We start from the raw sequence: 13,759 nt of genomic DNA, 5'->3' as shown, positions 1-13,759 counted from the left end.
GCAAACACTGCAGGAGCACCTCTGTTTGCAGTGGTCAAGTGCAGAAGTAATTTTGTATTGCAGTTTAAAGAGCTAAAAGAAACAAGGAGTGGAAACAGGCATTGTCTGTCATCATGAGCTTCCTTCTCCTGCAGCCCTGCTTGTGAGCAGAGCCATACTGCACCGGCTGCGCGAGGCCAGTAGGAAGGAGCTTATGGATCTTGTAGCCTGAGCTGTGGTGTTGAATCACCACGTCCTGTGGCTCACCTTGCAGCCCCCTCCTGCTTCTGCCTCATTCCTTTACCTGTATCCCGCAGGAGACGTATTGTGCATCTTTCATTGCTTTTCTACATATTTATGTACCATTTCTTGAAATAATTCTTAACTCGCCCTAGTGTTTATTACAACTCTTAAGCATTAGAAGGCTGGTATCAGGTTCTAATTGGTCAGATGTGGGGCTTTTGTAATGGTTTTTCTTAATGGTTTTTCTTTATGGTTTTTCTTTCTACCCTTCCAGTTTGTCTGGGTGACTCTCTAACGAACTTCTTCCAGCCTGGCACTCCTGTGCGAGAGGTGAAGGGCTGCCTGAGCTGCGCTGTGAGCAGTGCCCTTGCCCTGCCGCACCAGCAGACATTTCTGCTCTGCTTTCACCACCCCTTGAAGGCGGTAGTTGGAAGGCCCAGCAAAGGCCCTTGGGGTTCCGACACCCCCAATGCACCGTGGCTCCCTGGGCAATGGCAGCATCTCCAGGGTGCTGTGACTGGAGTGCGCAGTAACATTTCCAGCAGAGCGGGGTGAGAGCTGATGCTGGGATGCAACAGAGATGTTGCTGCCAGGCTAGTGACCATGGTTCAGGTCTGGAAAAAATATTTCATACTCCAGCATGGACCACGGCTTGAGCAATGCGAACCCGCCTTGGTGTCAACCACAGAGCCGCCAGGGCTGCCCAGCGCTGTGCTGGGGCTGGAGGAACGGAGCTGCACGAGAGCTGCCGGGTGCGTCTGGGGACGGGGAGGGGGCGAGGGCAGCCGCAGGTGATGCCCGGGGCTGCGGAGCAGCCGGGCTGTTCCCTCCGGGGCTGCCGGGGGGCAGCGGGGGCAGCGCGGGCACCCCCCGGGCCCGCTGCTCGCAGGCGGGGTTCGGACGCGCTGCCCGGCCCGGTGGGGGTACGCGGGGCCGCGGAGCGGGGCGAGCCGGGCCCCCCCACCCCCGCGCGCATCGCCGGGGCGGGGCGGGGCGCGGGGGCTCCGCGGGCGCGGATTGGCCGCCGGGGGGGGCGGGGGGAGGCGGGGGATGCCTCGCGCCGCCGCAGGTGCCGCGCTCCGCGCTCCCGAGCCGCGCCGGACCGGGCTGAGCCGCCCCATGCAGCGGAGCGGGGCGGAACCGCGGCCCCGCGCCCCGCGCCGGGAGCGGCCCCGGGACTGAGCGGCGCTGCGGGCGATGCCGCGGCGCGCCCCCGCGGAGGGCACCGCGCTGTAACACCCCCCCCGCCCCTTCCTCCTCCTCCCGCCCCCGCCCGCGGGGCCGGGGGCGCCGAGCGGGCGAGGAGGCGGCAGGCGCGCCTTGCGCGGGGCGGGGGCCGCTGCCGTCCCCCGAGCATCCCTCCCTGCCTCCCTCCCTCCCTCCCTCCCTCCGCGCCGCCTCCCTCCCTCCCTCCCTGCCGGCTCTATGGTGTGAGGGCAGCGATGCACAAGCACCACCACTGCTGCAAGTGCCCCGAGTGCTACGAGGTGACGCGGATGGCGGCCCTGCGGCGCATGGAGCCCCCCTCCTACGGCGAGTGGCAACACGAGCAGTACGGCTACGGCGGGTATGGCTCGCAGACCCTGCCCGCGCCCGGGGGGGCCGCGCCCGCCGCCCGCGGCAAGGCCAAGCTGGGGCCCCCCGCCCGCGACCCCGCCGCGCTGAAGCCGCCGCCGCCGCCGGGGAAGAGCGCGCCCAAGGTGAACGGCAGCGGCCCGGGCTGGTGGCCCGAGTGCACGTGTTCGAGCCGCGACTGGTACGAGCAGGTACGGGCCAGCCCCGGGCAGCCGCTCCCCGGCGCGGACGGGATGGGACGGGGCGGCCGGCCGGTGGGGGGGAACCCGGTAAGAGTGGCGGGGTCGCGGCAGGGTGCGGTGTCACCCCTGGGGTGGCCGGGGTCCGTGCTGGCATTGCTGGGGCTGGCGCCGGTGTTGTTGCAGTTGGTCGTCATCGTTGCTGGCGTTGGCCACCGGCATCCCTTAGGTTGCCATCGTTGTTGCCTGGGCTAGCCGCCACGGTGCTGCCCAGCCTAAGAGCGCTGCATCGGAGCAGCCTGCACGGGGCCAAGCGGGGACAGCTGGGTCTTGCTCAGCACGAGGCGGGCATCGGGTGCGATGTTTTTCGGGCACCCCACCCGAGGTTCTTGCCGCTTATGATGCCGTTGCCTGAAATCCCAGCAGCATCCCATCATACTGTGTTCAGCAAGCGTGGGGAGTGCTGCCCACCGGGCAGCCTCGTGGGCTCGCGGTGCCGCTGCCAGCGCTCCCAAACGAGCACCTGCTCTCCGTTGAGTTGTGGTTTCCTTGCTCTGCTGCTACATCCCTGCTCCCCGAGATTATTACGTAACCCTGCTCTGGTCGCTGGCGTGCTGTGTGCATTCTGCCCCATTTCACTGCCTCCATTTCTTCCCACACATGTTCATTTTAGTAGTGCTCTTCTCCAGGACCCATCCTTGGCTGTGTCTCTCTTTCTCGTCTAAATGGAGGGACCGGTCTTGTTTTGAACCCACAACCCGGCTTAGAAAATGGTTGGATCTGTTTGCAAAGCATTAAAATGGAGGCTAGACCCTGCCTGAAAAACATTTTACCCTGCTTTAGAGAAAGGGATTTCAATTTGCTGCTTCTGCTTCTTTCATTCATTATCCTCAAACCTCACATGATTTCTTATTGATCCTTCTAATTATTATTTCAAGATGCTGTAGCAGGCAGACACACAGGAATCAATGGGAATTCTCTCCTCCTTTCCCCTCGGAAAACACAACCCTCTTCTTCCCTTCCCCTGTTTTTTCTTCATTACTGTCTCAGTCTGTAGCTCTGGTTGAAATAATTAGATTCGAAGCTGATACACCCAGATGATGTTTACAGAAAGCACCCAAAAACCTAGCCACCTTCCTATCAGCCTGGTCCTGTTTTCTGTCTCTTTCTCTGCCACTCTTTGCATCGAAATCAGCCTCAGTGTTTCTCTCGCCTGCTGATTCCTGGCAAGCATTCTTCCATCTTTCCTTCGTTCTTTCCTTCCCTCCATCCACAGCAGCAAGCTCAGGGAGCTGGGTAGGTGCAGGGAATTGAAGCATGTCTGCTCCTTCCTTTCCACTCCTGCTTGCATGAAAGGTCCGGCCCAGGGTTCCTGGTAAGATGATTGCAAGCAGGCTGGGAAGGAAGTGATGCCAGCTGCATTGCTACCGTGGCAGGCTGGGCAGGGGAGCCTTTCATGTTTTTGCAGTGGTGGAAGAGAAATCATTGTCTCTTTGTGGTGCTGCCACGGAGCCCTGGGGCTTGGGCTGCTCTGAAAGTCCATGTTGGGAATCTCAGCTCAGCCTTAGCCTTTCAGAAAAAGGGGGGAAAAAAAAAAAATCAAAAGCTTGTCGTGGCATTGCAAGCAACAGAGGATGCCAGTGTGTGAGGCTACGTGAGCGTAGTGGGGTCTGCATGTAGAATATGACGTGTGTGGTATGTGCACTGCCTGTATCAGAGCAGGCTGATTGCTCCCTGGTGTGTAGCAAATGTATGCAATGAGTAAAGCTTTGCAGCAAATACCTCAGTAATGCTTCCCTTCTGATCCAAGGGTGCAAAGTGCCTGAGCTGTTTGGAATCCATGTTCTCACCAGTCCAGTGGTGGGCAGAGGGACAAAGGGTGGTAAAATGGAAACAGCTGGCCACGGCTTCTGCCCAGGCAGATGGGTTTGGCTCTGGGAGGCTGGGATATGTTGGACTCTGGGGTAGATTTGGCTGGATGCTGTGGGTGCAACGCTGGTCGTCTTTGCAGGAGCTGAGCAGGCAGCCTCTGTGTCCTCAAGAGCCTCGGCTAGAGGCAAAGCTGCCATTTTTCAGGGCTGCCCCTTTAAATGAGCTCCCTGTCCCTGGAAGCACTTCCAGCAGTAGAGGTGGGAAGGGGTGTGCGGGCCAGGAGACTTCCCCAGGAAAGCAGTGATCTGTTCACGTCCTGGGGAGCTTCACCACCTCTCATTTAAGCCTTTTTTTCTCCCTTGTTTCTTCATGCAAGCAGAGGAGAGCACGCACTGCCTGCGCGTACTGGTGCAGCCGCGTGCATGGGTACTCTGACATCGGAAACGTGCTTGGAGTTGCATATGGTCGTGTATGTTCTCTGACATCATGTGTACTCACAGACCCTGCGCGCAGCTCCGTGGCATGTGAGACATGCCCACACGTGCTGCCCAACACACAGCATGGTCCCAAATCAACCTGCATCTCCTCCCACCTCCGGTGCCCTGGCGCTTCTCTCCTCCTGCTTCTTCCCTTCTCTAGGACACAAATTAGCTTGCTCAGGCAGTGCCAGTAACTGAGATCCCCTAATCCTGAGCAGTGGGATGGAGGAAATCTCTGACTGGGTTTCTCATTTCTTTTTGCTTTGCTTTTCTTCTCCCCTCTGAGATATCTTCCATTTCCTCTCCCTTATCTGTCCATGTTCCCTGTTCATTAGTCCCCGCTCCCTGCACTTGCTGTCATTGCTGTCCTCCATTGTTCCCATTGCTGTCCCTCCAGCTGGCCCTGCACCCTCCTCATCCTCCCTCACTTGCTGGTGGGGGACTCTAGTCCTCCCCTGCCAGACTGAGGTGAGAAGAGGACTCCCGGTTTTGGGGGAGGAACGGCAGCACGATCCAGGGACGCATCCCTGATGCACAGCACCAGAAGAGCAGAGCGCTCAAACCCCTCCTCTCCCCCGCACAGTGACGCCCACGGGCTCTCAGGAGAGGAGTGCTGAGCTGCCTGGCTGTGCTGAGCCCCTTCTCCAGCGCTTGTCCCTGCGCTGAGGGTCCAGCAGCAGTCGGCACCTTTTCCTCCGGCAGGGAAATCCAGCCCTGTGGCTTAGTTCACCCCGAGGTCCCTGGTGCTGAGTATGGTGGCCAGAGCAGGGCCCTCTAATGGGACTTGCGAGGGTGTCACCAATGTTTTCGTGTGCATTTGGGGTGGCAGGGGCAGGGGCACCTCGTCTCGATGCCAGGGAAGGGGCCCAGGGCAGTGCAGCTCCCTGGCACGTGGTTGGGAAGTGCCCTCTGCTCCTGGGCTGCTTGACCAGAAATGGGATGTCCTGCTGTCTCCCCCTCCAGCAGCCCACTGCTCCCTCTTGGGGGTCCAGGAGGATGCAGAGGGGGGTTAGAGCAGCATCACAACGAGCCCCTCATCACCTGCAAGTGCCTGGAGCATGCCAGGCTTTTGTGCCCCAACCCTGGGCAGAGGTGTTTCATGGCCAGGCAGGTGGAGGAAGGGGACAGGGTCTCCCTGCCTGTCTTGGGCAGTTTGCGTTTTACTGAAGGCGGTGTTTTTCCACACACAAATACTGCTTGTTATAGTTCCTCCTATGCACTGGGGAGTTACCTGCAATAGGTGGGCACAGGGTGACATGTCTTAGCAAAAGTACCAGCCTTTGCCGAGCCTTGGGATGCTGCTTGATCTGGGGCTCCTGGCTTCTGTGGTGGTGGGGGCAGGAAGGAGCCTTGGAGAGGCCGTGGGGGTCCAGGCTGGGTTTCTGAGTCATGAGCAGGCATGGCTGGAAGGAAGGAGGGAGAGCACCGAGGGGGCAGGCGGGAAGCCAAACGCGGGTTGCTTCGTGGGAAATGGCTGAAGCCCCAGATGTTCCCTGGGGAGGTGCGAGGGAGGGTGAGAGGAACAGGGGACATGGAGGCAGTGGAGGTGGTGAGGTTGGCAGGGTGATGTTGCTATGGCTACTCCTGTGCTATTCATAGAAGAAATTAGCTAAATCTTTGCACTGAAAGGTGGAGGAGGAGAGAGGAGGAAGGCGTTCTCCACGTTTGGAGGGAAGGAGAGAAGCCAAAACAGGAAGGGGGTGAAGTTTTCCTCCTTTGCTCTGTGCCTGTGCTGTGGAGGGGCATTTGGGGGAAGCATCTCTGCCTGACCTGCCCGGTGCTGGCGGGGCATGGGAGGACATGGTCAGAGAGGAGCTGCCCCGTGGGAAATCCCCCTCCCCCCCCCCCCCTCCCCCCTGAGCATCCACACAGAGCCCTGCGTGGCAGGATGAGCTCTGTATCGTGCCAGGAGCACAGGAGACATCCTTTTAATTAAAGACAGCCAATCTGTGAAAGGTATTTTTGGCAACCTAAATGTAGATACAACTGTAGTGAAACTTGCCCTTCATGTCTGGCTCTGTTGCTGAATGCAGTGCTTTCTGTTCCTGACCCCATCCCTCTGCTTGGCCCCTGCTCTGCGGTTGCCGGTGGTCCCCCGCCCTCCCTGCACCTCCAGCATCTCTTCCAGAGTGTCCTCCCACCAGCTGGAGTCCCAGGAGGGTCTTCCCTCTCCACCACTCCTCATCACACTCCACTCCCTAGTTGTGAGAGTTTGATTCCAATCCCACAGACCTGTTTGTCACCTCCTCACTCATGATGTGTAAATCTGCATGTCTGTTCCTAATATATCTCCCTCCATCTGATTTCACCTCTCAGCTTGTTTCTTGGGCATCTCCGTCTGGTGATCCTGCTGTCATCACCCAGTTGAGTTGCTATAACCAGGCACTGAACTGCTCTCCTTCCCCCAAACGCAGCCTCACACCCGCCCTCAGCCCTTTGCCCTGCGGACCTGGAAGGCAGCTGATACTTCTGATGATCTTGACCTTCCTTTCCTGCTGCTTAGGTGGAACCAAGGCACAGTTAATGCTTTATAAGGTTATTCCTCCTCCCTGTGCGTCTCCTGGGAAAATTTACGCCTTAACACCCAGATGCCGGATGAGCTCGTTCCCCTCACCCACCCCGGAGCATCCTATGTCCTATTGTCACCCATCCCCTGGACTGGCTGAGGAGGGTCAGATGTTCTCAGTGCTCCTTCCCAAAACATACAGAGTTCATTCAGGAGCAGGCAGCTGAGGACATTTGTCTCCTTTATTCACCTGTAAGACTTTTCCTGCTTCCCTTGAGCACGAGTCCCTCAAGACAGAGGTTGTGCACTTGTACTTGCTGACCCTTCCGACACATTCCATTTTTACAGTAAGGGATAACGCTGGAATTAGAGAGGGAAGTTGAAGAACTGAGCTTAGCTGCTCTCTGGCTGGATTACCGACTGCTGTCTGCCAGCCAGCCCAGGTGCACAGGCTGCAGGCCCACGGCTGCACCCCGCTGCTGGTTTTGGGGTGTTGAGCTGCCAGAGGGACCCTGGGAGCAGCACAGGGAGAGGCATTGGAGCTGGTGTCCAAACCGGCCATAGCAGGGATTTAGCTGCCGCTGTAAAGGCAGCGTCTGAAGCCACATAGGTAGGAGAGACCCCATCAGTGCTACATGTGGAAGAGGAGGTAAGAACTGCTGAAAACAGGAGGATACAACCCTGCCACATTGCCGGAGGAGGAGGAGGAGAGTGTGTTGGTGAGGCAGCCAGGGCCAAGCACAGGCAGGTTTCAGCAGGGATGTAGCCAATGTGGAGGAGGTAGCTCCTCGTGAAGAACCTGGGGGTGGCAGGAAGACCTTCAGCCTCCACCATGGCAGCACCTGCCCTCGTCCCTGCTGGAGGGATGCTTCCCACGCCCCCATAGCTCTGCTTTCCACCTGACTTTTCCTCTATGGCTTTGCGTGTTATATGGCTGTGACCTGCCTGAGCCCAGTCCTGACCAGTGCCAGAGATTCAGTGGGGATCTGCTGCTGGCTGTCCTCAGTGTGTGCTAAAGGGAGGAGGGTCCCACAGGGAGGTGCGTGAGAGGGAAGCCCAGGGGATGGCCTTATCAGGGGTCCCGTCTGGGTACCCTGAGTGTGGAGGTAGGTGGAAGCGAAGGAGAAGCTGTTGCTGTCCCTGGAGAGCTGCTGGTTTGGATGAGCCTCTTGGTGCGTCGTATGCTGTGATGGGAGGAGAGGAACTTCCACTCCTTCCTTAGCTGCAAATGCTCATTTAGAGGGAGGAAATCATTGAGACTAATCGGGCCGTAATCAGCCACGACCATGGCTATGTGCCAGCTGCCCAGGGCGCACAGCTCCATGCAGGATGCTCTCTGAGGGCACCACGGTCCCTGGGTCCCAGGGGAGAGCAGGTCCAGTACCGGTGTGCGCTGGGGCACAAGGAGCTCAGTGTGGTTGGGGCATGGGGGCTCTGCCTGCCATCCCAGAGCCCACGCGCTGGCAGGAGGGACAATGCATCTCTGGCTCAGCTTTGCAGCTGTGATTCGGGAATGGGCGTAACCCTCCCTGTACGGTCCTGCCAGCGCTGCGGGTGCAATGGGCTGTGCTAATGCTTGCAGCTGGTTTTAACACATGCAAAGACGTGATGATACAGGGATCCCACAAGGGCCCTCATCGCCAATCCAACAATACACTATGAACATATACCAGGGACTTGGAGATGAAAACTTTTAATACAGCATTTAACAAGTTCAGAATACCTGAATTTGAAATGAAGTTCACAATTTAGTCTGCCCAAGCTCACTTGGATAGGGCTTGCTGAAGGAGTGCTCAGAGAGTGTAATTATTTTTGGGGACACGTGGTGCATCAGAGCACCCTGGACCAGACCCTAAATACCCTTTTGTCACCTTTGTATTATCTGAAATTCAGTTTGAGGCTCTGTTGGTGGATCTTGGTTTGCTTTTGTTCCACAGAAACATGTTTCTTAACATTTTGTAACTAAGTGTGTGCTGGAATTTACTGAATAGAAGAAAACAGGGTACTTGAATCCCAGGGACCAAAGAAATCCCTGTCCCTTATTCACTCTTTTTTTCTCCGCCCCCCCCCCCCCCCCCCCCCCCCGGTATGTATGTATTTTTCGGGAGTGGGGGGTGGGAAGCACTTGAGTCTTTCAGATGATAATAACTTTTCCTGTGAAAAAAGGAATTGAGGCAATTTTATTTGGTACTGTCAGGTCAGGAGGAAGCTACCGGAGCCCAGCACCTCTCCAAATTGGGTCACTTATTTTAGTGGCCTGAGCCTGGAACAGGATGTCTGACTTTCAAGTATGAACATGCTGGCCTTAATGGTTTCTAAATGGAAACTTAGACTCCACAGAGCTTCTGTTTGGGGAAGCTTTCTTCTTTCCCCGCTGAGTGAAGGCTTTTTCCAGTCTCTATTTAAGCTTACTCTTAAAAAAAAAAAAAAAAAACAACAAACAAGCACCAAAACAAAGATTAAACCCTCAGTAGCTGCTTGTGTTCACATTACGTTTTGGGCACTTCAGTGGCTCTGCCAAAGATCCTTGTGACCAGGGGCCTTTCAAGTGCTGTGTTCCCTGTTTCCGGATGGCCACGGTGCTTTGAGCCGGTGCTGAGGCACAGCCCTGGGGCAGGGGCTTTGTCACCACAACCTCGGCACCGGCTCACACCACCGAAACAGCCTGGGTCTGATGGCTCCCAGAGGCAGCCTGGAGAGGACGGCTGCTCGCCCATGGGCCACCACACCAGCTGGGAGCCAGGCGTGAGGGCATGGGCAGCAGCTGGTGTGTGGCTATCCAGGACCAACACAGGGGGTCTGGGGCACCCACCAGCTCCATAGTTGGCCCCGGCATCGTTTCCCATGTTGTTTACGCCATATTTCAAGCTGTGTAGAAGGGGTGTGTGGGGTCAGCTCAGCCTGTCACTCCCCTTCATGCAGGCACACTGTTGGGTGGTGTGTGCTCCCCTCTGCCTGAACAGTGTCAGCCAACAGGTCACTTTGCAGTGGGTAAGAAAAAATGCGGAGTTATTTTGTCCAGCCCAGTTAAAGGGAAAAGAGGCTCATTTCTGGCCATGAAATTCTTCAACCTCCAGAAGTTTCCAGCCTCTCTTTTCTTTTGCTCCCCTTCCCTGTCCCAGCCCGTGGGAGCCCTGAGCTTTACAGCTCTTGCTTGGGGCTTTGCAGCCTTCTGATGCTCCCAAGCACCCTCTGCTCTGGGCACTGTAAAGAGCCCGTGAAGGCAAAAAGAGGTGAGCACAGGATGCTATGAGGAGACCAGCCTCTGGCAGCAGCGTGGTACATCTCACCTTGAGAAGGGAAGGGAGAGCAAGGCCAAAGCATGGATTGGCATTGAGATGCAGGAAGAGCCCTACATGTTGTGGGCAAGCTGGAAGTCGGGCTCTGGTCCGGGAAGGGATGTGGCATTTAATGAGAGGTCTGTGAGGTGGCTTGCCTGGGCATGGCTGGGTGAAAGCCGAGGGGGTCTGCAGGCACGCAGGTGTCAGGGCAGGGAGCACTCCAAGCAGCCTGCAGGGAGGGTGCCAGCACCTTTCTGCTCCATGTGCCTGCCCTCCATCGGGGCAGAGCCGAGGCTTGTCACCTCCCTTGCCTTGGGCACGGGGAGCCTCAGGAGCTGGTTTGTGTCCTGCCTCAACCTCAGAAGTGCCCACGGGTTGCTGTGGAGGAACCGTGTCATCTCAGGTACTTTGGGAGGTGATGTTTTTGGCAGCTATGTGTCGGTCTCTGGGTTGGTACAGGAGACAGCCCTGGCATTGGGAAAACCGGTGTCTGTGCGAAGGGCAGGGAAGTCTGGTGAGAAGCAGATGAGCATGTCTGTGCTTATCAGGGTGAGCGGTGTATAGCACAGGCTTGCCGTGTGTGCTGCACCGGCACGACCTGGGCTCACTCCTGTGAAATTGATTCATTAGCTCAGTGCAAACCCGCTCCCCCAAGCAGTAGGACCTTGTCGGTGCCTGGGCATCCCGCTGCCGTGGTGTCCCCAAGCTGATACCTGCATGTTCACAGCTATTCTTGGCACTGTGGTGTCCTGCCACAGAGCAGCTGCTTTCATAGCTGTAAATGCACAGCTTTCTCCATGGTTTAACACCCTTTAAAAAAAAAAAAAAGAATGAAAGCAGATGGAGGCAGGCTGCAAGCAGCCCCGTGTGTCCACCCTGTTTAGGTGCTTCTGTTGGGCATCTCCCCACTTGGCGTATGCCCCTGAGAGCTTCTAAAAGAATGTAAAGACTGAATTTCACTTATCTCTAGAGCCATTTCCTTTTGAGTGTTACTGTTATACCTCAGATGGCATGAAGCAAAGGATATTAAAAGGCAGATTGACTTGGCACTCTGATCCAATTTAGGGAAGTCACAGAAAGAGATAAAAGAGTTAAGTTAGTACTTTGCTTCTCATGCACCAACCCAACATCACAAATAGTCATCCTGTCCTGTGCATCTCTCGGTACGTGACACATGGAGCATGCCAGCTTATGTGTTAAGCCTGGTATTTGTCAGCACTAGAGTCTCCTGTTTGAGTCCTGTGGCTAGTTAAAATGGAAATGGGCTTGTATGTGAGCACAATACAGTTGCCACTGGCCTAGGACAGCTACAGTGCATTTGCTTTGTCTGGAGAAGGTACGTAATTCCTGACCTCTGTGGGCTGGCCCCTGTGCTGGCTCTGTGAGTGATGTGATGCTGTTGCAAAGCTTTGGGATTTCAGCTCTGGAGAGAATATCTTGAACTTTCAGTTCAGAGTCTCCCTGTTCAGCTTCCGTGTGCCAGACCTGAGAGCAGTCCTTGGAGAGATGCCACAGGGCAAGGCTCAGCCCTCAGAAGCAAGCTGATGAACCTCCTCCATTTGCATTTAATTGCAGCTTTTCTTTTGGTTGAAAGTTTTGGAAAATCATCATGTTTTGCAATTTCTACCTTTGCCCCAGCAGCCGACAGCAATGGAAGTGGAGGTGAAGGGTGATACCTATAAACATTTGGGACTTGGCTGCCCCCAGGTGACTGTGTTAGTGCCCCTGGGTTGCTGAGGGCAGTCACCCGTCAGAAATACAGTCCAAACAGCAGCAGTCCCTCAGATGACTGCGCAGAGGTGATATCTGAAGGTGTTTCTGAAAGGCTGCATCCTGCACCTGAGGTGTGTCTGAACACTGCCAGCTGCCTTGCTGCTCCCCACACATGCTGCAGTGGAATCACTCCAGCCCAGGGAAGCTGTGGGCTGTCAGAGAGGAGACGTCCCTCCTGCTCTGTGTGCAGACCTACAGCCTCCTCATGGCTTTAGCCAAGGAGGCAGCTGCCCCCAGATGGGCTGTAGGCTCTCCCAGGGCCTCTGCAGGGAGCCAGCCCCTTGCTGGGGGCTGCATGGAGCAGGTTACTGCTCCCTGTTAGCACGTGGGCTGTGCCTGCCACCAGGACGGTGTAGTGCTTGAGTGCTGGTGCCTTGACACAGGTGAATGCAAGGTTCTGCTTTTCTCAGCCCCCGTGAGACCAGAGAGCTCTTGAATCCTGACCTTCAAACCTCATCCCCTTCACCGCTACTCCTTTTGACTCCTGTTGCTGCTCAGATTTTTCCCAACAGCTGTCCTCTGCCTCGCTGGCTTTCTGCCTCGATCAATCTCTGCATCTGTGCGGTGACCCCCCTCACTCCCCAAGGTCTTCCTTGAGTCCCACCTTCCCTGCAGCCTCCAGCCACTGAGCCCGAGGATCTGTGCAGCCCCTTACACCTCTGCCTGATGGAGGGGGTTGAAGGCACCTCCAGCTTTGCTGGGCTTTGGTGGTCCAGCTGTCATGGGGTGAGCACCATAGGACTTGGACCTCTTCTCTTTCCATTTGTAACCCACCACCCAAGCACAAACAGGGCTTGGTAAATAATAATAGTGTGATGAAGTGGTTTAGATGGAAAAGATCTGACAGCCCCTATTGAATGTGACCTGAATGCACAGTGCTGTTCCCTCTCCTCCCCGCATGCATCAACCCCCTGCTCCTTAGGGCATAAATTACTTACCGTTCCCTATAGAATTGAGGGCATGGTTAATTCACCAGCATGTTCCTGCTGCCCAGCAAAAAATGATGACGTTCTCTCCCCTCCCTTGGCTAGCAGAGGGTCGGTACATGTGCCTGCCTGAGGAGGGAGGCGGAGGCTTTTCATTTTCAGGCCCTCTGCTTATTTCTGAGTCTTGGGTCTTGTCTACTCTGCAGTAGAACAGGCAAGGTGCAAATGTTGGAATATTTGCAAGTGGAAGTCAGAGCTAATGTTCAGACACCTTTCTTGTAGTAGCTGGAATAGCTGGCCACAGGAGGCAAGAGGGGATTTCCTGGTCTGAATTCTCTTGACCATGTGTGACTTTGTTTTAAGCAGCCACTCACATTCAGCATCTCCTGGGTCTCATCTGGAGCCTGAGTGGGAAATTGTGCTCCTAGCAGTATTTTGAGATATAGAAATCACTAGTGTGGAATGGCTGCAAAGGATGCTTAGTGCGCAGTGAGCAGGCTAGACAAAATATGTCCTTAGGGCTCACCACTGTGTGAGCGAGGCAATGTGATGTGTGATTTGTGGGCTATTAGTAATTCAGCAAAGAGACTGCAGTGGGGCTCAGTGGAGGACTCGGGCTGGACCTGCAAAAGCCTCTATAACATTATCATACAGAGCACTTCTCCCTGGGAGGGATCCAAAGCATCATTTGTGGAGTTGAATTCATGTTGTAAATCATGGAGCACGTGATGGGCTACATTCACTTAGGCTGCCTCTTCTGCATCCTTCCTGGAAACCCATCTAATAAGAGCTGGCCTCTGGCACATCAAGGTTCAAATAGCCATTGTTTGTTAATTGCTGGCAGTAGAATTGCTTCTTTTTTGCCTTGAAATGTGGAATCCCTTCCTAGAATTGCACTGGGGACTAATAAAAGCCAGTGCCAGGTTTAATATATGCTATCTCACAA

General features: G+C 55.8%; 1 protein-coding gene across 11 annotated transcripts in view; it reads left to right on the top strand.

Annotated features, from left to right (window-relative positions):
* The window catches only part of DLG3 (discs large MAGUK scaffold protein 3), a 79,177-nt gene that overhangs the window by 24,821 nt on the left and 40,597 nt on the right, over positions 1-13,759 (top strand). For 3 of the 11 annotated variants that reach the window (XM_055727103.1, XM_055727101.1, XM_055727100.1), the window contains exon 1: positions 1,665-1,988. The exons of 6 other annotated variants lie outside the window; for them this stretch is intronic. In XM_055727103.1, coding sequence (XP_055583078.1) covers positions 1,665-1,988 — 324 coding nt within the window. Of the gene's footprint in view, positions 1-1,664; positions 1,989-13,759 lie in introns of those variants that run through there. 2 more of the 11 variants (XM_055727099.1, XM_055727102.1) reach the window with 2 other exon arrangements.

This window comes from Falco cherrug, chromosome 15 (assembly GCF_023634085.1).
Source record: "Falco cherrug isolate bFalChe1 chromosome 15, bFalChe1.pri, whole genome shotgun sequence".
Lineage (NCBI taxonomy): Eukaryota > Metazoa > Chordata > Aves > Falconiformes > Falconidae > Falco > Falco cherrug.
Note: the sequence above shows the minus strand (reverse complement) of the source record. Positions and strands in the feature narration are given on the sequence as shown.